The sequence below is a fragment of the Ogataea angusta genome, assembly GCF_019207475.1.
Source record: "Ogataea angusta isolate 61-244 chromosome Unknown 61-244_NODE_2_length_1002155_cov_89.706849, whole genome shotgun sequence".
Lineage (NCBI taxonomy): Eukaryota > Fungi > Ascomycota > Pichiomycetes > Pichiales > Pichiaceae > Ogataea > Ogataea angusta.
In genome coordinates, this window is record NW_025065216.1 from 451,165 (window position 1) to 478,661 (window position 27,497).

General features: G+C 43.0%; 17 protein-coding genes across 17 annotated transcripts; 8 read left to right on the forward strand and 9 right to left on the reverse strand.

Moving 5' to 3' along the window:
• Positions 1-42: 42 nt before the first annotated feature.
• Positions 43-1,224, reverse strand: KL928_001081 (uncharacterized protein; the record flags this gene model as incomplete). The annotated part of the gene is made up of 1 exon (XM_043201407.1): positions 43-1,224. The coding sequence occupies one exon, from the start codon at positions 1,222-1,224 to the stop codon at positions 43-45; it is 1,182 nt and encodes a 393-aa protein (XP_043061540.1).
• Positions 1,225-1,541: 317 nt separating this feature from the next.
• Positions 1,542-2,810, reverse strand: KL928_001082 (uncharacterized protein; the record flags this gene model as incomplete). The annotated part of the gene is made up of 1 exon (XM_043201408.1): positions 1,542-2,810. The coding sequence occupies one exon, from the start codon at positions 2,808-2,810 to the stop codon at positions 1,542-1,544; it is 1,269 nt and encodes a 422-aa protein (XP_043061541.1).
• Positions 2,811-3,386: 576 nt separating this feature from the next.
• On the forward strand, positions 3,387-3,884 carry KL928_001083 (uncharacterized protein; the record flags this gene model as incomplete). The annotated part of the gene is made up of 2 exons (XM_043201409.1): positions 3,387-3,416; positions 3,537-3,884. The coding sequence occupies 2 exons, from the start codon at positions 3,387-3,389 to the stop codon at positions 3,882-3,884; spliced, it is 378 nt and encodes a 125-aa protein (XP_043061542.1).
• Positions 3,885-4,081: 197 nt separating this feature from the next.
• KL928_001084 (uncharacterized protein) lies at positions 4,082-5,446 on the forward strand (the record flags this gene model as incomplete). The annotated part of the gene is made up of 1 exon (XM_043201410.1): positions 4,082-5,446. One exon carries the CDS (start codon positions 4,082-4,084, stop codon positions 5,444-5,446), a length of 1,365 nt encoding a protein of 454 aa, XP_043061543.1.
• Positions 5,447-5,489: 43 nt separating this feature from the next.
• On the reverse strand, positions 5,490-6,917 carry KL928_001085 (uncharacterized protein; the record flags this gene model as incomplete). Its single annotated transcript, XM_043201411.1, has 1 exon — positions 5,490-6,917. One exon carries the CDS (start codon positions 6,915-6,917, stop codon positions 5,490-5,492), a length of 1,428 nt encoding a protein of 475 aa, XP_043061544.1.
• Positions 6,918-7,554: 637 nt separating this feature from the next.
• On the forward strand, positions 7,555-11,304 carry KL928_001086 (uncharacterized protein; the record flags this gene model as incomplete). Its single annotated transcript, XM_043201412.1, has 1 exon — positions 7,555-11,304. The coding sequence occupies one exon, from the start codon at positions 7,555-7,557 to the stop codon at positions 11,302-11,304; it is 3,750 nt and encodes a 1,249-aa protein (XP_043061545.1).
• A 39-nt stretch (positions 11,305-11,343) lies between these two features.
• Positions 11,344-12,039, reverse strand: KL928_001087 (uncharacterized protein; the record flags this gene model as incomplete). Its single annotated transcript, XM_043201413.1, has 1 exon — positions 11,344-12,039. One exon carries the CDS (start codon positions 12,037-12,039, stop codon positions 11,344-11,346), a length of 696 nt encoding a protein of 231 aa, XP_043061546.1.
• A 50-nt stretch (positions 12,040-12,089) lies between these two features.
• KL928_001088 (uncharacterized protein) lies at positions 12,090-13,043 on the reverse strand (the record flags this gene model as incomplete). The annotated part of the gene is made up of 1 exon (XM_043201414.1): positions 12,090-13,043. One exon carries the CDS (start codon positions 13,041-13,043, stop codon positions 12,090-12,092), a length of 954 nt encoding a protein of 317 aa, XP_043061547.1.
• Positions 13,044-13,155: 112 nt separating this feature from the next.
• Positions 13,156-16,638, reverse strand: KL928_001089 (uncharacterized protein; the record flags this gene model as incomplete). The annotated part of the gene is made up of 1 exon (XM_043201415.1): positions 13,156-16,638. The coding sequence occupies one exon, from the start codon at positions 16,636-16,638 to the stop codon at positions 13,156-13,158; it is 3,483 nt and encodes a 1,160-aa protein (XP_043061548.1).
• Positions 16,639-17,680: 1,042 nt separating this feature from the next.
• KL928_001090 (uncharacterized protein) lies at positions 17,681-18,637 on the reverse strand (the record flags this gene model as incomplete). The annotated part of the gene is made up of 1 exon (XM_043201417.1): positions 17,681-18,637. The coding sequence occupies one exon, from the start codon at positions 18,635-18,637 to the stop codon at positions 17,681-17,683; it is 957 nt and encodes a 318-aa protein (XP_043061549.1).
• Positions 18,638-18,657: 20 nt separating this feature from the next.
• KL928_001091 (uncharacterized protein) lies at positions 18,658-19,845 on the reverse strand (the record flags this gene model as incomplete). The annotated part of the gene is made up of 1 exon (XM_043201418.1): positions 18,658-19,845. The coding sequence occupies one exon, from the start codon at positions 19,843-19,845 to the stop codon at positions 18,658-18,660; it is 1,188 nt and encodes a 395-aa protein (XP_043061550.1).
• An 81-nt stretch (positions 19,846-19,926) lies between these two features.
• On the reverse strand, positions 19,927-20,985 carry KL928_001092 (uncharacterized protein; the record flags this gene model as incomplete). Its single annotated transcript, XM_043201419.1, has 1 exon — positions 19,927-20,985. One exon carries the CDS (start codon positions 20,983-20,985, stop codon positions 19,927-19,929), a length of 1,059 nt encoding a protein of 352 aa, XP_043061551.1.
• Positions 20,986-21,202: 217 nt separating this feature from the next.
• Positions 21,203-22,162, forward strand: KL928_001093 (uncharacterized protein; the record flags this gene model as incomplete). The annotated part of the gene is made up of 1 exon (XM_043201420.1): positions 21,203-22,162. One exon carries the CDS (start codon positions 21,203-21,205, stop codon positions 22,160-22,162), a length of 960 nt encoding a protein of 319 aa, XP_043061552.1.
• A 216-nt stretch (positions 22,163-22,378) lies between these two features.
• KL928_001094 (uncharacterized protein) lies at positions 22,379-23,254 on the forward strand (the record flags this gene model as incomplete). Its single annotated transcript, XM_043201421.1, has 1 exon — positions 22,379-23,254. One exon carries the CDS (start codon positions 22,379-22,381, stop codon positions 23,252-23,254), a length of 876 nt encoding a protein of 291 aa, XP_043061553.1.
• Positions 23,255-23,356: 102 nt separating this feature from the next.
• On the forward strand, positions 23,357-24,187 carry KL928_001095 (uncharacterized protein; the record flags this gene model as incomplete). The annotated part of the gene is made up of 1 exon (XM_043201422.1): positions 23,357-24,187. The coding sequence occupies one exon, from the start codon at positions 23,357-23,359 to the stop codon at positions 24,185-24,187; it is 831 nt and encodes a 276-aa protein (XP_043061554.1).
• A 352-nt stretch (positions 24,188-24,539) lies between these two features.
• On the forward strand, positions 24,540-26,720 carry KL928_001096 (uncharacterized protein; the record flags this gene model as incomplete). Its single annotated transcript, XM_043201423.1, has 1 exon — positions 24,540-26,720. One exon carries the CDS (start codon positions 24,540-24,542, stop codon positions 26,718-26,720), a length of 2,181 nt encoding a protein of 726 aa, XP_043061555.1.
• A 57-nt stretch (positions 26,721-26,777) lies between these two features.
• Positions 26,778-27,497, forward strand: KL928_001097 (uncharacterized protein; the record flags this gene model as incomplete). Its single annotated transcript, XM_043201424.1, has 1 exon — positions 26,778-27,497. One exon carries the CDS (start codon positions 26,778-26,780, stop codon positions 27,495-27,497), a length of 720 nt encoding a protein of 239 aa, XP_043061556.1.

Consider the following 27,497-nt stretch of genomic DNA (forward strand, 5'->3'; position numbering starts at 1 on the left):
TATGACCAAATATGTCTATGTGCGTTTTGTAAATTGGAATCACTAGTATTTACCAAGAGCAAGGCTCTTAATAAGTTCGTATGCGATACTTCCTTCCATTGGAAGAGAAACGTCCTCAAGGTCTCCGCCATTCAAAAGGGTCTTGATCTCGTCAGCATCAAACCACCTACAATCGGCCAATTCATTATCCAGCTCTGTGTTAATCAGTTCATTGACTCCGTCAAAATGAACAACTCCGAAACAACCAATCATAAGATTTGCAGGGAACGGCCAAGGTTGACTTGCAACTATCTTGACCTCCCGCGCAGAACATCCAGTCTCTTCCCAAATTTCTCTAAGTGTGGACTCTTCTATAGTTTCACCCGGTTCCATAAACCCAGCGATACAAGAGAACATTCTCTTCCCGTTTGGACCAGCAGGATGTCTTTGGTTGTTCCCCAAAAGAATTTTCTTCCCGTCAGAGGAGACAGCACCCACGATAATGACTGGATCTGTACGAGGGAAGCAAACGTTACTCACAGCAGAACTTTTCACAGGGCATTCATTTTTGGGTGTTTGACATAAGAGTCTTGTTCCAGAGTCCACTGGAATTACTTTCTGTCCACAGCCAGGGCAGAATCTATTTCTCATAAGCCAATCCATATACATCTTAGAGTATGCAAACAAAGACGACTCATTTTTGGACACCGCTAAAATGCTCATCATGCTGTTCACAATATCCACGTCTTCAAACGATGACAGATAATTTTGGAGTTGCTGACAGTGTGTGACATCAACTGCATAGTAAGGAGTCCCCTGGAATTTGTCGTACTTGAATTGAGGATAATCTTTCAGCTTGTAAGAATTTGGGTATATGAATGAGCTGGTCAAAGAGTTCTCGTTGAATAGGTATTTTTCGTCCAATCCGTCTTCATCGAGACCCAAGAAGACCAACGTAACATCGTTTCTCAGATCGATCGTTTTCTTTGAATTTTTGGCACTCCAGTCATGAAAAATCTGAACCAGATGTGAAGGAAGAGTATTCAACTGCAAGTTAAGCAAGCCATACTTGCCACTTCTTTGAATCATATAAGGATGAACCCCATTTTTGCCATCCTGTTTGTAAAATACTAAACGTGTAGGGGAAAGGGGATCGACAATGGTTCTGGAGATAAAATCATCGTTGGCTCGAAGGAATGAAAACCTGTTGAGAGTTGTAGTTGTTCCGAAAAAGATATCTGTCATGCCCCTCTTTCTTTTAATTCCTCTAACAAAATTCAGGGAACGAAATACTTTATCTATGGGGTTCTTCATACCCGGGTAAAAGACTTCTAGTCTAGACTCTGCGCCAAGGCAACTTCAAAATTAAGTCCGAGATGCGACTGTAGTCGCGACGATTAGAGTTTACATACATTAGATTTGATTTGATTATGGACAAAGAGAATATTGGCCCAGAGAAGCTAAAATATACTATACGAACGCACAAACAGACATCAGCCAAACTATCAACAAAAGAGTACCAGATTGAAGTTGATATACATAAGCTTAACCTGAACTGACAACTAGAGCCACGCTGGATTGAAGTTCGATTGTTCGTGATTTTGCGGAGCATTGAATTGAGGAGCAGCTTTATTGTTGTAGCCTTGTTGAACGCTCTTGTATTGAGTGCCTGCAGGTAATGGAGATGGATCAGGCACTGGTTGGGCTTGGCTTTGCGATTGTTGTAATAGTGGTTTCACGGCATTAGGGCTGGAGGCTGGATCTTGATAATATTGTTGTTGCGATGAGAGAGTATGCTGCTGCTGCTGTGATGGTTGTTGTAATGGCGTGGGGTCTAATTTCTCCTCCTGTTTCTCCTCCTGTTTTCCTTCAGCTTCGTCGCCGTTTTGAATAGCCTTTTGTTGCTGTTGCTGTTGCTGCTGTTGCTGCTGCTGCTGATGCAACTTGTATTTGAAAACGGTCCAGTCGAAAATCGAATCATATAGGTATCCTTCCCTGATGAACAATTGTCTGAATATCTTTCTCAAATAAATATAGTCAGGCTTGTCATCGAATCTTAATGCTCTCACATAGTTCAGGTAATGTCTGAATTCAAGAGGAAGGCCTCTGGCCAAAACTTCAGCAGGGGTTGCCATCTTTTTCTCCAGGATACGGTCGTACTTTTGTCTCTTGGTGGCTGCTTTCAAACCTTGCCATGGCAAAGAACCCCGACAGAAATATATGAGGACGTATCCCAAAGATTCCAAATCGTCCCTTCTAGATTGCTCGATACCGAGATGGGTGTTGATAGATGCATATCTTGCTGTTCCAGTAAGATTTTTGTTCTCTCTGTAAGGAATGTGAAGATGAGTCCGTGGATCTCTGAACTTCTTTGCAAGTCCAAAGTCGATCACGTTGACTTGTGAGCCTTTTTTGCCAATGCCCATCAAGAAATTGTCGGGTTTAATGTCTCTGTGGATGAAGCTTCTGGCGTGTATGAATTCAATTCTGCAGAGCAGCTGATCCGCAAGCAAAAGGACAGTCTTGTATGAGAATTTTCTGTTACAATAGTTGAAAAGGTCCTCTAAAGATGGTCCGAGAAGATCGATAACCATAGCGTTGTAATCGCATTCGGTTCCGAACCATCTAACAAAAGGAATGCCAACTCCTCCACAAAGAGCCTTGTAGACTTTCGCCTCGTATTCTAGTTGCGGGTGCTTGGCTCTAACGTTCTCTAGCTTGATAGCGACCTCCTCACCGGAAATAATGTTTGTACCAAGATAGATATCACCGAAAGAACCTGACCCGATCTTTCTGCCGATCCGGTACTTTCTGCCGACCCTTAAATCCATCTTGAGTCAGATATGAATACTCCAGAGAACTAAAAATATGCTAAGGTGCTGTTAAATATAATTCTAAAACACTAGAATATGAAAATGGCGGTACTCAATTTTTACACTTTTCCCGCAAACCGCCAGCTGAGAAAAGTAGGCAGTTTGCCGTTAATCCTGGCCGCGCCAAGTTTTTCTGACGCCTTAATCTGTTCTGTTACACCGAAAATTTTTTCCTACCCAAAGGCATCTGGTGTACGGATGAAGGTTTTTGGTTGCATCAGGTTTTCTATCGGTCTAAGAAGATGATGGTGTGTGAACGCGTATAGCACGTGACGTAAACAATTATATACGGCTGGCTAGAAAAAACTGCTTCAAAGATAAATCATACGTACATAATTTCAGTAGGTGATGTTATTGTAACAAAACTAGCCACGCGATTTACGTTCCCCTAATGGCCGATCCATTGCCAAAAAAGTTACACAAGGTAGTGCGCAACACATATCTACCTATCAATGTCAGAAAGTATAATAACATGCCACAATAGAATTACCTGTATTCGTTTGTTCCTTTCAATTCCACAGCCTTCCAATAATAATGCTACCTGATTTTAGTACTGTGTGGCTGGTATGTGTATATAAAGGGCAATGAAACCAAACGTTTGTAAATATAGTAAACAAATTTTATAATGTCCTCTGAAGAGGTATGTTCTTTTACTCAATGTGGTAGTAAACTAACACTCTATAGATTAAGACCAAAGCTACTGACGCTATCAACACCGCTGAAACCAAAGCTGACGAAACCGGCAAAACCGTCACTGACTCCGCGAAGGAGTTCGAGTCCAAGGTTGAATCCTCTCTTGAGGATGCTAAGAAACAAGGCGAGTCTGCTCTGAACGATGCTAAAGACAAGGCTGAGACTGCCGTTGACGACGTGAAGGATAAGACTGCTGCTGCATTAGGTGACTCCAAAGACAAGTCTGACAGTGCTGCTACTGATGCTGAGGGTAAAGCTCAGGAGACTGCTAAGACTGAGGAGACCAAGACCGGCTTGAAAAAGTATCTTGCCAAGTTCAAGAAGGTCTTCAACATCTAAATGACACCCCGAGCACGCTATGAATGTTATTTATGTTGAGATACTGGGCAGTGGCTAATCTAATTCCTCTCGCCTCTGACCTAGCTTTTATGTAATAATACTTAATTTGACTTTATTAGTTATTACGTAAAACTCGTCGAGTTTAATTTGAAAGCGAAAAAAAACTTCGAAAGAAAAGCGATTTTGAAGGACACAGAATGTTTCGGCCTTCAGGGCTTACCCACCTTTCCCAAAGGCGTACATTTTCGAGCTCTACGCTTCAGCTTGCAGTCTACAAATCCAAGTCCTTCAGCAGAAAAACTAAATACGATCCGTCCAAAAACAGAAAAGGTCCCGGCAAGGATAAAAGATTCAACAAACTTTTAGTTTCTGAGAATTACAGGAAGAGCGCCACTGATCAGGAAGTTCACGAGAAACTTCCAGTGTTTTCTGCTGAAAATTTGCACCTTGATGAGGTTGCTAAATTCAAGAGAACAAGTTACCAGAAATTGCATATCCTTGGTGCATTCAAACCAAACCAGTTCAACGAACTGTACTCCAGGCCTATTACTTTATCGCGAAGAGTTGAGACTAGTCAAATTCATGAGTTTTTCACCAAGAGCTTGACTTCTTCATCGAAAGAAAACAGACTGATCATAACGGGAGATTTGGGGGTTGGTAAATCGACGATGCTTACACAATTTCATGCTCTAGCACTTGAACAAGACAGTGTAATTCTTCATATTTCGAACATGGATGCTCTTGTTGACGGTTCCAGTGATTTTAAGTACAACAGTGCAACAGGGTTGTATGAACAGCCAATGGCTACCAGAGACTTGCTCAAGAAGTGGTTTGCATTGAACAAGAATGTTTTCAATAAAATAAACCTTTCGAAACCATACTCTCCAGTTTTTGAATCAACCAAGAAGCAAAAACCCATTGGTTTCACCGAGAATAACACTCTACGTGAAGTTCTAGGAAAACTTTTGTATAACCCTGCAGTGAGCCGTGCCAATATCTTTCAGTTTTTGATGGACGAACTTGCTGCTCAGAAAAGCATCCCTGTGTTCTTGACGATTGACAACTTCAGTGCCCTTTGTCACTATGCGAACACTAAGTACAGAGACAAGAACAACAATCCAATCTATTTCCAAAAATTCAAACTGCTGAAGACTTTTGTGGATTTTATCAGCGGTGACAAGACATTCGAGAAAGGTGCAATTGTCACGGCGACAAAGTTTGACCACAAGGATAATGACACCATCCCTGTTGCGCTTGGATTACGGGAGCCAGATTACTACGCCAAGTTTGATCAGTGGGATCGCAAATTCACTGAACAGCTAGCTAGAAACGGCAAGCCAGAACATATGCACATCAATAGATTGAGCAAAGAACAGGTTCGTGCTCTTGTGGAGCACATGCTGGAATGTAAGGTGATTCCCCATGAAGTTGAAAAGAGAGGATTCTCAAGACAGGACGATATTCAGGAGGTTTTGCCCAGACTATCCGAAATGGAGTACTTGCTCTCTGGAAATGGAAATCCACGCGAGCTCTATAAGAACTGTGTTTTTTCTTACATATGAAAAAGATTGTACATAGAGATGCATTAATATACAACTGGTTTAGTTACTCATGCCTTCGCTTATTTGAAAGCTCCACGTCTCCATACTTTGGACTGTTTGTTTTGGTGTATGTTGGCAACTCTTCAAAACCATCTGATTCGTAGTATTCATCATCGTCCTCAGATTTTGAAGGCGCTTCTATTTTGCGTTTCTGAGGAGGGGCGGGTTGAGGCTTGGGATGAGACTGCTGCGAATGCGTGTGTTGCGCGTGTTGAGCATACTGTTGTTTCAGTTTTTCTCTCTCCATCCATCTGGCCCTGATCTCGTCCTCGGCAGCTATGAGCTCCTCCTTACTCACAGAATCGTCTATGGACTTTAGCACCTTTGAGACAACACTGATATAATTTCCATGGATCTTGTCGTCTCTGAAACGAAGAAGTTTCCACTCACCCTTCTCGTTTCTTCTAACTTCTGCAATTCGTCCGTTGAAGGGCTCCCCTGTTTTCTTCAAATCTTCCCATTCCTCGTCCGTAATCGTTAACTTATCCCATTCTTCGTAACCGCTGAAGCTGTTCACATATTCTCCATCATTCCTTTGAATGTTCTCTTCTATGGATTCGTCTTCGGTCTCGTCTTTACCCTTCCAGACATACAATTTGATGGTAGGTTTTGCATCGTAGTCATAATATTCCCGGTTCGGATCGTGCTTGGGTAGGGACTCGTCAACGTATATCGGAAATTCCAACTTTAGCTTCAAATCTATTGTATTCTCTTCTGCAGGCTTCCACTTGAGTAAATTGGTATCTGTCCCTGGAATATAAGGAGTGTCACAAGAAGTCAAGATCAAACCATCAGAAACGTACGTCAAGTTTTTCATTTCCTGGAATATCTTGCGGATTTTGTAGGGTTGTGTCATATTCTTGAAATCGAGCTTGAAAGGAAATTGAGCACAAGCGTCTGGAAACGCCCGCCGAAGATCCATGTATGGCTTGTGAAACTCATGCTGTGCGTGATACAGTCTTTTCCATAAGTTTTTGTGCATGACACTGTTCATGTCCATAGCAAGGCAATCGAAAATTAGATACCTAATTTCTTTGATTCCAGTGGTTGGATTCTTGCTCCAAACCAGCTCACCATCAACGATTGTACCATTATGCGAGCTGTCGAAGTTTTTGCTGGTCCTCGGGAAATGGAACCCAGGAACTATGTAATATTGGTTTTCTCTGTTGATAAGAAACGTCCCCTCTTCTCCAGTATCCTCGTTGATCATTACCAAAAGCAAACATCGCAATCCATCGGATTTTTCACAGACAAGATAGTCTTTGTTTTTTAGAGTTGTCAAATGCTCTCTTGCAAAGCTCACCGGTTGAGAACCAGGAAAGGAATTAAATCTTGTTCTCAAAATTCGTGATACCCGTGACTTCAAGTAGTCTGAGACCTCAGGAGATACCAAATCCCCAGGGATATCGGGCACGCCTCTGTCTTGGTCCATTAGTTGTTTTCGTAAAAGTTTGGGCATTCACATCTTTACACCCAAAAACTTTAAATCAAACTGTTCAGTATCTTTGCATCCGTTGTTCATGCAACGCCGCTATTGGGGCAAGGAAGATATACTCGGCCGCTCAGTGTCGCCTCAGTGACAGTCTTGCTTTTCAACGGGCGCACATCAATCGGTTCACATTATGAACTCGGAAAACGCTTCTCTTTTTGCCGTAGTCTCCTACCTACATGGAAGAATTTGAAGAGCACAAGGATAATTTTGTCTGCATGAGAACTATTGCCGGCCACAACAACAGCCTGCAAACTCACACCTTGCACGCGGTTTCCGCTTATTTGTCGCAGTGTTGATATTGCATGGTCTGCAGCTCTGTGAAAGTGACTTAACAAGCTGTCGCGCGTTTCATATTAGACAATGTCCATATAGCTTGGACGAATGTAATCATATATAGCAGTAGATGAGCCTACTAATGTCTAACGTGCATCTCCCTTTAGGCGTGCGCCAGACTTGCAGTGATTTTTTGCACGCAAAATATCTTTTCCTTTCAACGCCACGGTCTCCTCTGCTATCTTCTTACTCCTGCTTTCGTTATATCTCAAAGGCTGGGCGTGATAATCGACTCACACTGATAATGGACTCCGCTCGTCCCAAACGGAAAACAACCGTTAACGTCAACTACAAGGAAAAAAGCGAACTTGACCTTGTGCAAGAACAAGAGAGAGAAGCTAATGCTATCAGGAAGGCCGCCAACAAATCCGAGCCTTCGAGGCCCGAGACTCCTACAAAGCTAGTAGCTAAGAACAGGAGCCAGGACAAATCCCAATATGTCCCGGTTGACGAAGTGGTACCGACGAACTTTCAGCCAAAGTGTAATCAAGATTTCAACGTTTTGCTTGATCTCAAGGGCGCAAAAGTGGAAAACAACGTTCTCACACTTAAGGATGGAACCAGAATAAAGAAGGGAGATTTCATATACATGATTTGTGAGCCTCCTGGAGAGCCATACTACATTGCGAGAATAAAGGGTTTTGCTCGGAAAGAAAAGGACAATGCCACCAAAAGCGCAAAAAATTATAACTTCGAGGTATGCTGGTTTTATCGGCCACGCGATCTCAACAGAAAGTCCCCTGATTCAAGATTGCTATTTGCATCTCTACATATGGATGAATGTCCAATTCCAAGTTTTCGAGGTTTCGTTACCGTCAAACACCGAGCAGAAATCGAAGATTTGGATGCATACCGAATGATCCCCCACTGTTTTTACTTTGAAAAGCTTTACGATAGATACATGGTGAAAATGTACGACGTACTTCCAACAATCAAGCTCACGAACTTGCCGCCAAATTACTATAAAGCTCTCACAAAACGCTATGAATATATTTTTGTCGAAGTGGGACGAGGCCAGGATCTTTTGTCGGACCCCAAAAATTGCGAAAAGTGTATGCAGTGGGCCGCATCCTCTGATTCAGTACAATGCTTGAGGTGCCAAAAAATTTACCATTTGCTTTGTGTGGACCCACCCATCATGAACAAACCCAAAAGAGGTTTCGCATGGTTTTGTGCTGCTTGCAATAAAGAACTGGAGGAAGAGTTGTCAGAGAAACGGGGTCACATGCTCCACAGCGGTCTTCCTTCACAGATTGCAGCATCGATGAAGGACGAAGACTCTGATGCAAGTGAGGACGTTTCTAGCTCCCAGACGCCCATGGAAGCAGAATCCAGGTCTGAATCCATACAAACTAATGAAACAGAACCACCGAACGGCAAGCTTGCACGGTACGAGGAGCTTGCCATCGCATTTCTTGAAGCAGATAAGAATCTAAGTTTTGAAAGAAGGAGAGAGCTAGAAGAGTGGCCATACAGATATCTGGGTATGCATGCCAAATTAGAAGACGCGCTAGATCTTCAAGACCGACCATATCCGCGGGCAGCATCGAGACTGGGATCAAAACACCAGTTTACGGGGATTGTTGATTGGTATGCCCACCCGGTGGTATACTATGACGACTCCAGCTATTCAAAGGCCAGAAGTCGCAAAAAGAATACCAAAAAGAAGACTCCATCGCAGACTGAGGAAGGCTGCGGTAGTTTTCCAATGCCGGAGAAGTATAGAGATTATGATCCTGATGACTTGCCTAGATGGCTCCAACCGAAGCCCAAAGGATATGTGGAGCGAGGCACGGATGCTACGAGCGAGCTCCTTTGGAAACAACCTGAAAACGATGATGGTATGGTTGAAAAATATCTGGCAGATGCAAAGCCTTTTGTGGAGAGGCTAGGTATGATTCCCACGACACCCAATTTCATTGATGCTGCACTAAAAACTTTGATGCATAATGACTATAATCCTGAAAAAGCATTACAGGAAGTATCGAGATTTACCAGAGCATCTTTGAAGGAGCCAACTTTTACACCTGAAGAAGTCCAGAGGTTCGAGGAGTCTGTCAAGATAAATGGAAGTGAGCTATTCCCAGTCTTCAAAGACGTCAAGACCCAGTCGTCAGCTATGATTGTTAGATTTTACTACCTTTGGAAAAAAACTAAAAACGGCCATTTGATTTGGGATAACTACGCAGGCAGACCTAAAAACCGTTTGACAAAACTTGCAAAAGCAGACGGTGTTGATGTTAACGATCCTGAGGATGATTCTTCTTATAGTATAGAGAAAATTGAGAAAAACAATGTGACCTTTGTGTGCAAGCACTGTCATACAAGAGTGTCCAAGAAATGGTACAAACTTTCAGGAACTACCCTTCCAGAATCATACGATCAGGTGTTTCCAGGCCTTTGCTTACGATGTGCCCGTCTATGGAGAGAATATGGTGTAGAGTGGGAAGATCCTTATGAGATTATGCGCAAACAAAGTCAACGGGGCGGAAATGGCTGGAAGCGCAAAATTGAGTTTGAGCTGTATGAGGATGCTCGCAAAATTATCAAGGCAAGAGATGAGTATCAACTCCGCCCTCACAAATATGCCGACTGTGATAAGAAGTCGGATAACTCGCGAAGAAGCAAATCAAAAATTAAGGAAGATATAGATTCATCTGAAGATCTATTCGAGGACAAATCAAAGAAGAAGTCAATCAAGGTCAAAAAACCTCCAAAATCAGAATCAGTTCAGAAACAATCTTTAACCATTACTTTACCATACTCAGAATTGCGAAAAAGTGAAGAAACTCAGAGTGTGAATAAAAGACTTTCCGAGGAGCTTCCCGAAAGGAAGATCAAAAAGCAAAAACCTCTTCCGCTGGAATCTCGCTACGAAAGCAAGTTCGATATCACCCTACCGAAGGTTCAGTTAACGGAAGAGAAACAGTACAAACCGCCATTTGCGAATACTAATCGTGCATGCTGCGTATGCAGAGAGCAGGGAATGGCCGAAGAGATCCTGATTTGCACTTCATGTGGCTTGAATGTCCATGCATCATGCTATGGAGATACCAATATGGAACCGCTGACGGAATTGAGCACTTACAAGTGGCTTTGCGATGCTTGTTCAAACGACCTGCACCCTCTGTACTCCACTCATTACAAATGTGTTCTGTGTCCAGCAAAGGAGAAGGACAGTAGGGGAGGTAAATCAGGATTTCCTAGCTCATACCCGGATGCCCTGAAGAGAACGGTCAATGGTAATTGGTGCCATATAATCTGTGCGGTATTCGATCCTTTTTGCGAATTTGGGTCCAACTCTTTGCAACCAGTGTCTGGTACAGAGCTTTCTCTTTTGAAAAACTCAGGTAAAAGATGCACCATCTGTGGATGTGGTGGCAGTCTTCATGGCTGTAAAATCTGCCAAAAGCCAATGCACGTAACATGTTGCTTAGATACTAAGGGCTGCGTTGTTGGATTTGAATTGATACCTGATAGAACATCCAATGTTAAAGTGAAGGATATCAACAAATCTCTGCGGCCAGTGCCCCGGATTGTATGCTGCGATCATTTGGTAACAGGTATTGTTCCTTTACGCGCTCCTGCAAAGAGTAAAGGAAAGAAGGAGCAGCCACTCATCAAACTATATTGCACAGAGCTTAAACAAAATAAATCTGGGGCAACAGGGGAATACTGGCATCAAGTTTACAAAGAATCTCTTGAGTTGATTGGAAGAGGCACTCCGCTTGTTGAGCTTCCTGTACCTGTTCCTCATGAATGCCAGCACTGCCATAACACAAGATCTCTGAGCTGGTACAAAGAGGAAGGCAGCCAGGGTGAAGTATGTCACCAATGCTTCGTTAGAAAGAAAAATGACGAAAGCGTAATAGATGTGCTGCCCGACGTTTTATCTCTAAACAAGGTTGCGCTGAATGGTGCGAAGTTTGGATTACTTGGCCTCGATGACAAATTGAAGGATTCTCGAATGTCAATCAAAGATATGCTGTCTTGACATATTTAGGTACGAATGCAACAATAATGTAATTATTGTCTACTCTATGTAGCCTGGTTTCAAAGCTAGTTCTATGCGCTCGATTTCATCAAGACTAGTAGCGTTCATTAAATCGGCCTCCAGTTTGGACCGTTCTTCTTCTGTGAGTCTAATTGATTGCTGTGTTGTTGTAGAAATAGGCTCTTTTAGAGGCTCCAATTCTTTATTGTCTAGGAGCTTTAATGCTAGCGTGGTCGGCTGGTCAAATGTGCCAAGTAATTCCTCAGCGGACTTTTTCAACTGCGGCTTCACACGTTCGAAATCGAGCACAGTTAATCCGGGCACTAACCAGACAATAAACTCCCTGTAGTATTTTGAGGATGTGACTGGATTGCCGGTGAGGTATATGTTTTCCAGGTTGCGGCAGTGCCTCAAAGGAAGTAAATTTGTCAAGTCTGAAATGTTATTATCCACTAATGACAATGTGTTGAGATGAGGCAGCAGTGCAGCGATGTTAGCGTCTATATCGATAATTTGATTGCGAGCAAGTAAGAGAGTTCTGAGCCTCTTCAAGCGGGTGTTGAAACTAAGTGTGCGTATCTCATTGTTTGTCAAGTCCAAAGCTTCGTTGACATCATCATATTCATTGAAGCTCTCGATGAATGTTATTTGCAAGCCTCGCAAGCTTAGAACGTGGTCGCCTGCAGGATTTCGAAAACAGGGCGCTTCTTGTATTAACAACGGTGTAAGTCTCATACGAACTATACAGATAATTATTTTTTCTTCAAATTTCTTATATACAAAAATCATTCGTCTAGCGAAAGGCTCGAGCGGTTACTCGGCAGGATTTTACCGTTCTGCGGTTCATACTTTTGACGGGTTGCCTCCCTCAATTTCTCTTCTTCTTGCGGTGTCAGTGGTTCGATGGTCTCATTCGGTGCGACAAATTCAAAATCGCCAAAACCGAAAGCTCTATCACTGATTTTGTTCAAAATGTATAATTGCATCCTCACATACCTCACAAGGGCCTCCAATTTGACGTTGTCTATATTCTTGTCACCATTGAACACATTTCTCCAGAGTGCAGCAGCTAATACGCTGTCTGAGTTCGATGCAAGAGCTTCATCGTAAGAGAATGTTATTCCTAAAAGTTGCGAATGGAAGTCTTTCATGTAACTTTCTCTAATTTGTCCTGAGAGAATATTCATTTCCTCGCTGAGTCGGAGCTCAATATCTTTGAAGAACTTGTCCACGAGCTTTTGTTGATAGTTTTTCCCGACTTTGAATGGCATGGCCCTCATTCTAACAAAAAGTAACCACACATGAAGGCCAGTGATCTGGAACCATTGACCAAATGTTCTAGGTAAACCAAGAGTTTGGTACCAAAACACGGCTGTTTCAGATAACGGCTCATCCTTGAACTGTAATCCTTGATCTTTGCACATATAATAGTATTTCGATCCTCCCATTGTTCCAGCCCTCACATTATCCATATCAATACGGAACACATTTATAAACAGCTCTCCAAAAGCACGCTTCCATTCAGGCACCTTAAAGTTTTCGGACTCATAAGCTGGCTTTGGAAGTTTTCTTTTAGGATTTATGTCTCTATCTGGGGTATCTGGATTTTCTATTTTAGGCAGATGGGACTGCAACGCCAGCTCTTTCGGAGACGCCCTATTCGACTGTAGCCTTCTACCAGCAAGACTGTGGGCTCTATGTTGTTTAACAGCAGTCCTATAAACCTGTCTCGGAATCATTTCAAAACAATCCGTATAGGAAAATTTATTTTTCATTTTTACATCTAATATGAATTTTATTGGACTGCACACTCCAACTTTTTTGATATCTTTATTATGAGTACAACCACACCTATCTTCTAGTCTTCTTACGGCCTCTTCCTATGGACTTTGCAGCAATTTTGGGACCATCATAATGGGAATAGCCGTAAGCTTCAACTGCGCGAGAATTCACCCATGATAGTAAATTTTGCCTGTCTCTGTCTGTCCTCAAAGATTGCAGCATTTCTCTTGCATGTTCCAGTCTGTCCAATCTCGCTTGACGCTCTTTCATCATTTGTTTCTCCAAATCGCGCTGTCCGCCTCTTCTGGTTCGTTTGGGCATGCGAACTTCATCATCTTCACGCCTCCGTTTCTTGGCCTCGGAACGCGTGGATGCTTTGTCGCCATCTGTCTCGCCCTGAGAGCCCTGTTCTTCGGCACCGCCTTCATCATCATCACTTATTTCTGTTTCAGCAATGATTTTCTCAAATTTAACCTCGTCCTCCGACTTACAGCCAATTCCTACAGTTTTAACCCTAGAGCTCAAACTGTTCGTAATTTGATCTTGAAGATCCACGATCTTTTTGCGGAGATGCTTTTCGCGCTCCCCCTCGATATTCAGCCATCTCAAGAGCTCCTCAATTTGCTCTGGACGCTCAAGGTATCCCCAGTCAGATGAGGATATCAGGATATCGCTGCCTTCTTCTAAAACTTTTCGCTCAATAGGACTAAATTGTCTCTCTATGGTAGAGCCATATTTGTCCACAACCACAAATCCTTTTTCATCTCTCACTTCTCCTTTTTCAAACTTGAGACCAAAGAGAGCTTGCGCAGCCTGAACAAAATGAGCTTTTCTCACTGATTCCATCTCTTGTTCACCTTCTCTAACTTCAACATCAGCCACATTTGTTAAATCATTCAGCTTATCTGTCGGATTGATCCCATCGTCCTTGTTATCTCTAGAATCTTTCAAAGGTACCTGCACTATCTCGTTCCAACTCTTCAACTGATCGTCATCGAACTTTAGGAAAACATTACGGTCTTCATCACCAGGACCTTGGATCCACAAACGACCCATTAAATAGGATTCCTCTTCATACTCAGATCCAGCGTCGCTCATGTCGGCTCCATCATCTTCTTCGTCGTCATGGTGAGCGGCTGAACTCAAGTTGGGGAGACCATTTTTTTCAAACCACCAATATCTGTTGTAAAATCTGTCCCGTCCAATGTAGCAAATTCTTTGACAATCGATTTCATTTAAGCTTTTCTCAAGGTTTCTACGCTTCTGTTTCATCTCATCAATTTCTTTCACCTTCTCCACCCTTTGTTTAATGAGTTTCATGAACTCCGGATTGCTTGCGCAAACGGCCTTCTCCAAAGTGGTCGGTTCAGGCGGAAGGTAGCTGAATCCCAGCCTACTAACCTTTTTCTTTTGTTCGATGAGCTCTTGTGTTTTTTCAGGGTCATGGTTCCAGTTTTTAATTTGAGCAGTGGTGATGGGCTTGAGAGTCTCGATGATGTTCTTTTGAATAACAATAGCCTGATCCATAATCACTTTGAACTCTTTAATGAGCTCAAGTCGGTCACGCCTAAGTGCAGTTGCATCTTCCAGACATTTTTCGATATGAGATCTGATTACAGTACCATTTAAAAGCAGCGACATCACTATAGCAATGGTCTTCGCACGATCTTCGGCCGAAAGCTTTTTAAAGTAGTTGTGTTGCAATGTTTCAGGGGTTGATGCTTCTTCGGCTGGGGCAAGTATTTCGAATATACGATTGATGTCATCTTTGTACTCTGGCAGGAACTCGACCATCGCCATAATTCCAATCAGCACCATGAGCCAATTTCCCTCTTTGAATTGGCGAGTTGCCAATCTATCTTCCCATGGACGGTTTTTGTATCTGAGGAAAGAATATGCATTGTGATTGATGATTTCCTCCTCGGCTTCGTCTTCTTCATGAGAAAGTTCGGCTTTCTCACCTTCTTCTTGCGCGAGAGCTTTAGGTGACTCCGTTTTGATCTCGGAGCTATCATCGTCAGGCTGATCGTCATCATTCAGTTTGTCGTCATCATCGCCATTGTCAAGAGCGTTCTCTTTTGGTAGCGTAACTAAAACACGACGTCTACCATCCATAAAAGCCTTGAACATACCACAGTAAATCTCCATAAGTAAAGGACAGACAGTCTCTTCATCTTCCCATCTCAATGCAGCGAAATAATCATCAAATGTGAAATTGTCGATGATCAGTGCTCTCGCATACATATTTAGAAATATCCAAGACTCCAGAATGTCGGAACTATCTTGCACCCCTGGAAGTTTAATGAGTTTAGGACGTGACTTTGAAACTCCACGGAACGGTAGCTTCAAATCATCAATAAGGCCTGGTGGTCTGAACTTGCTACCATTAAACACATTGATAGGAGTGGAGCTTCTTGAATCCAAAGGAGTTGTAGCTTGTGCTCTCGACCCAGGCGCAGGCAATATATCAACGTACCCATTATTAGGATTAGGAGACGCCACGTCAGGAGATGCCGAGTTCTCATCCATTTGGGTCTGAGCTGCCATAATCTTTCTATACGTAATGTTCAAGCTCTTAAAAAACCGGAAGCACTTTTCGTAATGCCAGACTTTGATTTTGTTATCGAGAACATGATAAAATATATTGTCAGGCGTGTAGGTGGCTTTAGGAGAGTAGGGGATAGAAGTGACCAAAAAGTTGACCGTCTTTGGGTCGAATTTTGGCAGAACTTTGACGCTTGAGTATTGGAAAAGGGTGAGAATCTTCTGTTTGATCTCTGGGTCGGCATCACTGTCTGGAGTGTCCTGAAAATAAACTGTGCAGTGTTTGAGAGCGTCGTACCATTTTTGTTTCCATAGCTGCAACGTGAACCCATTCTCTTGTTCATGGGCGGTGGGCGGAGTTTCTTTGAGGTTATCAAATATATGCTCATTGGCTTTGAGTTTATTGGTGAGCGTGGCTTTTCTTAGCGAGTCTTTTGGATGTTCATATTGTTTGAGATGATCAGGGTACTCCAATGAAATCCTGTATTTCTTTGCGACTGAGTCTTTCAAGACCCAGGGAGAACCAAGTTTCGTGGATCTAGTGAGACTCATCTTCAAAAATGCTTTGACGTACCATTTAGTGAAGGAGTTCCTTTCTCTTGCGATCTGTGAAATGGAGTTCACGGTAGTTTCCTCGTTATTTTGAAGAAGAACTCGATATGAACAGTAGCCTTCTTTCACGGTTCCATCAGGCAAGGTGATCGCATTAAATCTTGCTTTCTCGCGAACAGTTCCGTGTACTTTGTCGCCAGTATCGGTTTTGACCACTACCTGGTCTCCCGGAAAGAAATCGTCCTTGAATTTTGCATAAACCTCATCAACCAATGCATCAATTCTCGGCGTTGTAGAAAATGAGACGTAACGCAAAATTGGCTCCTTAACTGGATCCGGAAACCTTGCCTCCATCATGCTCATCTCACTTTGTTCAACTTTGAGGGCCTCGAAAAATGTGAAATTGGAGTTTCCGGACGTTTCACATACAAACTTCTTTATATTGTAGTAGTCCATACGACTCAAGTATTGATCGTAATCTAAAAACCACTCTCCAGTTTCAGGAATATACCAAACCTCAGTTGATAAATCGAAGTCCTGTGGGAGAGTCGGAGGCGGACTGAACTCTACTTTCTTTCGTTTGAAAAGCACCTAAACATGTTAGAATTCCAGTCTCGAACTAATTCGCATATGACTGACGTCTCTCAGCCATACCGTCTGGGAGAACCCATCTTTAAATACTTACCATTTTGGTTTCGGGGAATTCAAGCAAAAGCGGTATTCAGTGTTGAATGGTTGGACGTCTGTCTATTGCTACGGGAGTCACTGATGGATTTCTGAATCACCCCCTTTTCAACCTGACTTTATCAGTTTTATAAAGAGATCCTTAATTTTGAACGCGTTTGCTTGGAAAAAGGATTATTCAGCTTAATTAGTTTTGACAAACAAACAATTCATCCTATTTGCCTCTGCTTGAAGAAAAAGTTGAGACATGTCGAAGGAAAACTTAAAAACACCGGTCGTGGAATCACCAAACAAAACGCGAGATAAATAGCTACCCTAACGATGTTTTCAATAACATATAAAATAACAGAAGCCCGATCAGTTACACTGTTCGGATCCACGTTTGAAACACATTCAAAACTAATCGTAAACCAACCTTTTAGTGTGGCTGAGATGCTACTTTATAGCGGAACAAATAGTATTTATAAAAGTTGCCAAATATTACAAACTGCACATATTCGTGCCTATAAATACAGATAGAGCTGTGTCGACGCTAAAAAAATAATAAGCGTGGGGCTCTGCGGCGATTCACAAATCCTCAGTTGTGTTTTCCGTCCTTGACGTTGAAAATTTTCTATCCTTGTACTCCCAAATAAGCGTAGGATTTAATTTACGCAGGAAAGATAGAAGACAATATGGGCATGTAGGTAGTCGTTAGAAAGCACAAAGTTTTGGAAATATCCCGAAGTGTTAGCCTATATTCGTACTCATAAGTTTTATCTGATCTATGTACATGTGAAAGATGATAGCTTGCGGTCTTCAAAACACTGAAACATCATTTGTACAAGAATCCCAACCACCCAGCCTTGGCCTTTTCTCTTTCTGCTCGAGGCTGGTAGACGGATATATTCGACTTGATTTTGTCGATTGCCTCTTCAGCATCGTACTGGCGACCCAAAACATCAATGAACTCACCTTCAGGATCCATGAAGTAAAAGAAAATAGAGTGATCAACTAAGTAGTCTTGACCTGGTTTGATAGTGCGGGGGGTCGAAAAGTAAACTCTGTAGTTCTTACAACACTTCTTGATCTCATCGTAGTCTCCAGTCAATCCAATAATCGAAGGGTGGAAATCCTTCAAATATTCCTTGATAACCTCCGGTGAATCTCTTGCTGGATCACATGTGATAAAGATTGGCTGGAGTTCAATGTTGTGCTTTGATTTGAGTCCGTCCAAAATCAAACCCAATTTGTCCAGCTCGTCAGGACAGATATCAGGACAATGTGTGAATCCAAAATAGATGATGGAAAACTTGCCCTTCAGGTTCTCCTGTGTAAATGGCTTTCCATCAGTATCAATCAGATTGAATGGCCCACCAATTAAGGGTTTACCCATACCCCGGTTTTGCTCAGCTTCCCTTCTCAATTTGAGCTTTTCTTTCTCATTGGTGAACACATAAGTGAGGGCAGAACCAAATATAACAAACACAACAACAGCCTTCCAGGTCAAGAATTCAATCGGGTTCTTTTTAAGTGTTTGTTTAGAGTAGTCTGGGCCTCCAACAGGAAGTCTTGACAAAGGCTTTCTTTTCATTTTGGGTGCTTCTTCTTCGGGCTTTGGATCATTTGACTTCAGCTCATTTAAAGTCATTCTAGAGAGCGAAAAACCTCTCGTGATAAAACGGAGGTCTCTCTTAGCGGGCCTAAAGAGTGGTCGTAGCATCATGAATGGTGTATTAAAGTCGGTTAATTTTTTCAAATACAACTTGACGAGGTAGGACCAATATGACATCCGTACACCATTACATAAACCTAATTCTTGCCTGCACCGGCTCTGAAGTAGATGATATCACCATCCTCCACCGTGTAATCCTTGCCCTTTTGAAGCAACTTACCAGCAGCTTTGACTGCATTCTCGTCTCCCAACTCGATCAAATCGTCATACTTCATAACATTTGCCAGGATGAAAGTTTTCATCAAATCTGTATGAATAACTCCTGCGGCTTGTGGAGCCTTGGTTCCATCTCTGATAGTCCATTCTCTCACTTCATCCTTTTCACCAGCAGTGAAGAAGGAGATAAGGTCCAGCTTCTTTCTCATAGTTGTGATGATTTTTGGTAGAACAGATGGAGCTCCGACCCTCTTTTCCTCCTCAGCTCTTTCCTCATCTGTCTCCATTTGAGACAGTCTCTCCTCGTAGGAAACAGAAAGAGGAATGATGACATCACCTGGAGAGTACTTGTCAACCCATTCCTTTATCTTCAGCAGATGCTTATTCTTTTTCCTGACGTAATCCCTCTCAGATAAGTTGATCAAATAGATGGTTGGTTTGGCAGTCAAAAGGAACATGGTGTTGATGACTTCAATTTCCTTGGCAGTCCAATTCTGGTTGTAGACTCTTTGGCCACTCTCCAAAAGCTCAATGATTCTTTCAACCAATGCGGCTTCTTCTTTCTTTTGCTTGACTTCTAAAGATTGACCTCCTCTCTTGGTGATCTTGTGAATACCTTCTAGATGAGACTTGGCAAACTCGATGTCCTTCAGTCTCAACTCGTTGGAAATGATGTCCAAGTCTCTTGTTGGATCAACATCTCCCTCGATGTGGATGATGTCTGCATCATCGAAACATCTGACAACTTGATAGATAGCATCGACAGCACGAATGTTGGACAAGAAAGCATTACCCAATCCTTCACCAGCGGCAGCTCCCTTAGTCAAACCAGCAATATCATAGATAGTAATGTAAGCGGGAACTTTCTTTGGAGGCTTGTATAGCTCATAGAGCTTGTCGAGACGTTCTGAGGGAACGATCACACGAGCTTCCTCGGGCTCGATCGTTGCAAATGGGTAGTTTGCAGGGTTTCCAAGCGGACATCTGGTGATGGCCTGGAAAAACGTGGACTTGCCAACGTTGGCCAAACCAACAATTCCAGATTTCAGGTTGTTTCCAGGTCTTCCCAACAAGGGCTTCTTTTCTTCAACTTGCTTCTTTGGTGGCATAGTATAGTGATTTGTGTGTTTTTCGACCTTTTGCTGAAAATTTTTTTAAGAGTGTGATTACGTCATCGAAATACTGACGATCTATTGACCTTCCACCCATTGTGCAAACCTATCCAATCTATCTCCCTCGGCAGCGTCTCCTGCGCTTTTCTTGTACTGTGTTACTCCATCATATTTCTCCACATGTAATCTGTGGCCTCCAAAGTATCTTCCGTTGATCTTGGCTATGCAATCATTTGCAGCTGTGGCAGATTTGAATCGAACACTGACAATACCCTCCTCTTCGAGGTCGTACAGGACAACATTTGTAATTTCGCCAATCTCCTCGCATCCTTCTCGTATATCCTCTTTGATATCTAATATTGCTGCCGGATCGTCTTCAAGTTCTTTGAGCGTGAAACAGTGCTTGAAAATCAGCGTTTTTTCTTCTCTCAACCGCCTCGTTTCATCATCTTCTTCCGTATCAGACCAATCGTTCACCTTTTTGTGTATCCGTTCAATTTTCTTCTTCAGTTGTAAACGTTCCTTAGGTTTCATTTTTACTCGAGGCTTCTGCTCTGTGGTATAACTGAACTCAGCTTTCGAGACTCGAATGGGAAATTCATCTGTAGGTCGAAGCTTTGTATCATCCAGCAGCTCAATCGCGAGATCACAGCTCTCCTCCTTTAAATATTCTATTAGACAGTCGCCTTTGAAGTGGTCTTCCTCGTCTTTATACATTTTGATTTTGGAGGATCCTGTGCGCAAATCCTGTGCAACGACTCCATATTTACCAAAAGTTGCCTCCAGCTCCTCGTAGGAGATGTCTTTGGGGACCTGACTAACGTAGATGCAAGAGTTTCTCCTTTTCCGATACTGCCTCAATTCTTCTTTTTCTTGCTTCAATTCTTCGAGACGCTGGCGTTTTTCGCGTTTCAAATCTTCAGAAGTGCTTACTTGTTCATGAGGCCTCTTCTCGGGCTGATAATTTTGCATGACAGGTACCCAACGCTCCAAAATGGGATTAAACTCAAAACACTCTTTCTCCTCTGGATTGTCAATCAGCCATCGAGAGCGTACTTTGTCAAAAAGTAAGTAGCTTGATAGATCGTCGGGCAAATCCTCGGGAAGAATGCCCTGTATCTCATCGATCAAGGGCATGAGAATATGCACACGCAGATCAGGAAAAATCTTGTAATTTTTTTAGCGGCCGCACACCCCACACCAATTTTACCCGATATCGCAGCGAATAAGGGCGGTGGTGGGGAACGTAATATACTCAGTTGAAACAGCAAACATATATATGTGGGGAATTTCTTGGAAAAAACACCTTTACTGAAATTTAGTTTTTCACATTTTCAGTTTTCACTTTGAAAAAATGGTTTCCAAGACAGTTAAGTTGAACAATGGTATTGAAATCCCACTAGTTGGATTCGGCTGCTGGAAAGTCGAAAAGTCAATCTGTGCTGAGCAGATTTATGAGGCAATTAAAGTTGGCTACCGTCTGTTTGATGGTGCAATGGACTATGGCAATGAGAAGCAGATTGGAGAGGGAATTGCCAAGGCAATTGAAGATGGCTTGGTCAAAAGAGAAGAGCTGGTTATTGTTTCCAAATTATGGAACAGTTACCACAAGCCGGAAAATGTCAAAAAGGCAATTAGAAGAGTTCTTGACGACCTAAAGTTAGACTACTTGGATATTTACTACATCCACTTCCCAATTGCTCAAAAGTTTGTCCCATTTGAGGAAAAATATCCACCAGGATTCTACTGTGGTCCTAATGGTTGGGAATTTGAGGATGTTCCATTGGCCGTGACCTGGAGGGCAATGGAAGAACTTGTTGAGGAGGGACTTGTTAAGTCAATTGGTATCTCTAATTTCTCGGGTGCCCTGGTCCAGGACCTGCTAAGAGGCTGCAAGATCAAGCCTCAATTGCTGCAAATTGAGCACCACCCTTACCTGACTCAGGAGAAATTGATCAAGTACGTCCAAGCTCAGGACATTGCTGTTGTTGCATACTCCTCTTTTGGACCACAGTCCTTCGTGGAGCTTAACCACGCTAAAGCCAAGGACACTGTTTCATTGCTCAAGCACGATCTCATCAACAACATTGCTTCTGCTCACAATGTCAGCCCAGCTCAGGTTCTTCTGAGGTGGGCTACCCAAAGAGGCATTTTGGTCATTCCAAAGTCTAACCACAAGGAGAGATTGGTCCAAAACCTAACGGTCAATGACTTCAATCTTTCCGAGGAAGAGATCAAGCAAATCAGCTCTTTGAATCAGGATCTGAGATTCAATGATCCATGGACTTGGAACGAAATTCCAACCTTTATCTAGACCTTTAGGGGAATAGAGTGGTTTTACCACAAACTGTCATTGTAGGAATGTAGATTCGCGCCAGTATGGCGAACGTAAGGTGGCCCAGAAAGTCACATCTCTGCACGTGACTCGTTCGAATTAGGCAATTTTCCAAAACGCTTCAATACCCGACTCGATATTGAAACTCATTTAGATAAAGGTAGTGTTTGCCAGTTGATGTTAATCAAAAACAGCATGTCTATCATTAACAGGAATATTAAGGTTGCACTACTTCAATTCTATACCGGCCCCGACAAACAGGCCAATTTGCAAAAAGTCAAGGACTTTGCGGCAAAGGCTCTTGCAAAAGAGCCAAGTCTTGATTTACTCGTTTTGCCAGAATGCTTTAACTCTCCTTATGCCGTCGATCAATTTAAACACTATTCCGAGCCAATCCCATCAGGAGAGACAACTCGGTTTCTAGCAGATCTTGCCAAAGAGTATAGTGTCAATATTATAGGAGGATCGTTCCCAGAAATTGGCTCAGATAACAAAATCTACAACACCTCTCTCACCTTTGACAATAAGGGAGAGATTGTTGCAAAGCACAGAAAAGCTCACTTGTTTGACATTGACATTCCTGGAAAAATGACTTTCAAAGAGTCCATCTCCTTAGCACCAGGTGATAAAGCCACTGTTTTTCAACTGGACAATTTGTGTAAGATTGGGCTCGGAATATGCTACGATATCAGGTTTCCAGAACTGGCAATGATTGCAGCTAGACAAGGCGCTGGAATCATGTGCTACCCAGGAGCTTTCAATACAGTCACTGGTCCTCGATTCTGGACCAAGTTTGCTGTAGCCAGAGCAATTGATAATCAAGTGTATGTTCTGATGTGCTCTCCCGCAAGAAACGTTGAAGGTGGTGGGTACCAGGCCTATGGCCATTCCATGGTGGTTGATCCAAACGGGGACGTTTTGGTGGAGGCGAGCCATGGCGAAGAGATCGTTTACTGCGAACTGAAGCCGGAGGTCCTGAACGAGGCCAGAAGAAATATCCCAATCACACTGCAGCGTAGATTTGATATCTACCACGATGTTTCGAAAGACGCTGTGGCCAAGGCCATTTAGTGATCTCCGACGCTCTTGGATTACGTAACTCGGCTTTAGATTTTTGAAAAATAAAAAGCCGACCTCGAAGACGATTACTGATAAATAGGGCGAATCGTCAAGATGTGGAGGCAGACTCGTGTACCAAGACGATTCTACTCGTTCAAGGTGCCTCTCAAACGAGTTCCCGCATGCCCAGAGCCCGAAATCGATACAGGATGCACATATTGTCAAATACCCACCTTTCCAAAGAACAAGCAGCTGGATCATACGAAGCCCATAGCTCATACGAAATCGAATCCCTGGAAACACTTGATTGTGCTCTCTGGTGATCCCGACTACAAAAACTGGCCCAGTCGGTTTGAGACTTCGCCAGGGACAATCATATCGGAGATCCAAGCTCACAAACGTAAGGTGCTGGATCCATTCCATCCGGTGCTCACCAGCATGACGACGTTGCAGGAGCAACCAACTACAGAAGGTAATACAGTGATTGGCATATACCCGGATGGTCTCAGGGTGGAAGTGGCTCCAGACAAAGTGGAAGAGTTTTTAATCGGATATCTCAGCACAATACCCGATAATCTTGACGAAGAAGACTCACGACTCGTGGCAAAAATGCAGGAAGATTTCAGGGCCCAGTTTCCTGCTCAAAAGTTAGATCAGGATCTGGTGCTGATCTGTGGTCACTTAAAAAGAGATGTCCGATGCGGGGAATTGGCCCCATTAATCCTAAAAGAATTTGAGGAAGTTCTAAAACTGCATGGCGTTGAGAGTACTAAATTGGGAATAATCTCACATATCGGAGGACATGTTTACGCAGGAAATGTACTGATCTTCAAGCGGAACGGCGATGTCATATGGTATGGGAGGGTCTTACCGCACCACGTCCAAGGGATTGTTAAGCTGACGCTACTTGAAAACAAACTAATCGAAGAACTATACAGAGGCTAGATAGGGAAGATAGGAAAAATATTTATTGTATAAAATCGGACCTAATTTTTGTACTTTTCATCTGTGGGTCATTCACCCTGCACAGCCCAGAAATATTGGTTGGATGACCATAACGACCGGTAAAGTCTGTTAATGGACAAACGGTGATCCTGACTTGGCGGTAAGAATTGCAAAAGCGCATGCATTCTGAAAGTTGCTGTGAACAAACTCTGCCCAGACCAATATCTACAGCCCTAAATTTTGGTCACGCTTCCCGGGGAAAACGTTTGGCTGAGCATCACGAATTCATCCGGTAAATATTTTTGCGTACTAGACCAGTGTAACAAAAAGAATTTTCTTTCTTAATGGCACCATGGAATCACTAGATCGAAAGAGATCGCCTCCGTTCCTGGAGCTATCACAGCTTACTGTCCAGGCATTACAGCATAGCCAGAGCCAAGCGCAACTAGATTTTGGCAACGTGTTGACCCTGTGGACAACCCTCATAAAATCGAGCGACGTGATCAAAAATGGCAAACGACTAGAAAACATCAGCTGGCGCGTTGTGAATCGTAACATTTTGCTCAAGAATGATTTCAACAAAAATGATTTCTCTGCATTGATACAGATCTCCTCAGGGAAGGTAGAGCACCCTATCACCAAAGCTAGAAAGCACTCGAAACAAGCTTTTTCCTCGGAAACATCTAGGACAAAGAGCCCAGCCTCAGTCGAGACTGAGCAGAGTACCAAAGAAATCACCACTAATGTCTCCGACAGCGAGCAGATCTCTGAAGATGAGCGACATTCGGACGAGTCGAAAAAGCTAACACAGAAGAACCTACACCATCAGCAAAGTCTCATACATAAAACGCCCGACAAAGCCAAGCAGTCGCGTGGGCATATGTTCTTCATAGAGAATACACCTTCGCCCGAAGCTGAGGGAGGTTCCTCAAAATCGCCCCCTTCTCCAAAAGTTAAGAGCTTATTCAGTCAACCTGTAAATGACGAAAAACCACCAATTGAATCTCCACAGAAACCAGCACCGCGGCATATAGAGTGTGATAGAAGCTTGGAGCGCTTAAATCAGCAGCATGCTCTTTATGGCACCAGTAAGACGAATACTGCCGTGCACTCACCACAGTCAGAAACCCAAAGGTCACAGGTGTCTCTATTTGACAATAAAGCTGGAAAACAGGCTGTCACTAAGCAACATATCATGTTTTCATCAGATGATGAGATTTCAGATGGATCAGACTGGTCTTCGATGTCTGGTGATTCCGACTTGGATGACGACGATGAAGGAGAAGAAGAACAATTGAATTTCAGCAAGACGAACATTCAAAAGCCAGCTGAAAGGCCACAAATGAAGAGATCTCTCTTGAGCGGTCTATTTCTGGACAAGATGGGTAATGAAGTCTCAGAGAAGTCGCGTGAAAACTGCAGGCCTAAGTCTAAAAGCCCAGGTTTAGTGGTCTCACCTTCTTTTGGCCCAGTTGACCGCCCAGAAACATCAAGAGCTTCAACCTCTGCCTTCAAAGTCAACGCCTTAGCTGACGTGGTTACGTCTCCAACTGAAAAGACAAAGTCCTTGGCTCAGCGAAAAATGGCAAGCTCGCCGGTGCCTACAGCAGATCACCAGCGGCCAACAATGACACGGAACAACTCGAGCAACAACCCTCATCTTTTTTCCAAGTCTGCAATATCACTGGCGTCGTTTTTGGCAAATAATAGGAGACCCCATGCAACCGCAAGCGAAGTACATAACGGACATTACGATCGCCATCACGAGTCGAACGCGCCTCCAACTGCTGCAACACTTCTTCCTACTGCGCTATCCACGCATATGTTTCTTCCAACAATGAATTTACATCGCCAGTCTAAAGTTAGGGACACAAAACCTTCGACGCATTCACCTTTGGTGCCCAAACCAACAGCCAAATCTCATCCTGATGATATAATTAGACAGGCATCAAGGGGAAGGTCAGTTGGGGAAGATAACGATAAGAATTTTGAAGAGGCTGTTAGTGTCTCGTCCAGTGTTAAGTCAATTGAGATCCCGGGATCTCTAACGCGTTCTAGAACACATTCTCACCGGGACTCCCCCGTCCATCACCCTAGCAGACCAGGTTTAGAAAATCGGGGCAGCTCGTATCTTACAAGAGTTTCGCCTGCCGTCACTACAAGAGAAATGTTGACCAAAGAGCTTCCATCCAATCTTGTGGAATCCATCAATAATGAAAACAAACTAATTCATGCATCATCCACGAATTTGAGCGAACTCTCTAATCATGCACGCTTGCACAACTATATACACACCAACCAGTCCTCTACTGCTACATTGATGAATGGAATTGTCACAGCAGATGAAGATAGCAGTTCTGAGAGTGAGCCGTCGAACAACATCATTGCAAATGGCATAATGGGAAACAAACTAAAGTTGCTGACCACAGATACCCAAAATGCGCCGTTTATTGATGACGACCATCTTGCATACAATCAAGATAGAGACGATGATTGGGAGGATAATTTGAATTACCACGCCAGAGGTTGGTAGACGAAGCCTCAAATTTTTTACTGGTTAAGGCTGTGTATAGTTTTCTGTAAATAGTAGATGGTTAGAAAGAAAAAGACTTCAGCATCTGAACGGCAGGGCAAAGCTACTTTCAGTTTCCCTCCATCAATCCAGTCACCTCAATTAGGAAAGGTGAACCTCTACAAGCCTCGCTTCGAGAGCGTTATCCCAGCGCAAATTTTCACAATATCTAATTTCTGGAGCCAAGAGCAATGTCAAGATCTGATCTGCAGCATACAAAAGGGTCTTGATCTCGAAACCACACCACTCATCAAATCCAAACTTTATGCGTCTCGAGTCAATGACCGTGCTTGCATCAGAGATCCCATAAATGCGGGGTTGATATATAATCATTTTCAAACAATACTGAAATTTCAGAGCGAGCAGGGTGCCGTGGACGAATGGATATTGCAAGAATTGAGATTTTCCACTGCCTTCAATCCGGACCTGAGGTTTTACAGGTACTCCAAAGGCCAATATTTTGGCAAGCACTATGATGAGTCTGTTAAGGTTGGAAATCAAATATCAAAATGGACAGTTTTAATCTATTTGAGCGACAAGGGTTTGCAAGGAGGCGAAACAATTTTCTATAATGAGCAAGGAGATAGAAGCAAAAGACAAATAAGCATAAAACCCCAACAGGGTATGGCTTTGTTCCATAAGCATGGAGATGACTGTTTGCTCCATGAAGCTGCTACAATACGAGATGGAGAAAAATGGGTTTTTAGAACGGACGTCATGTACAATATATACAAATAA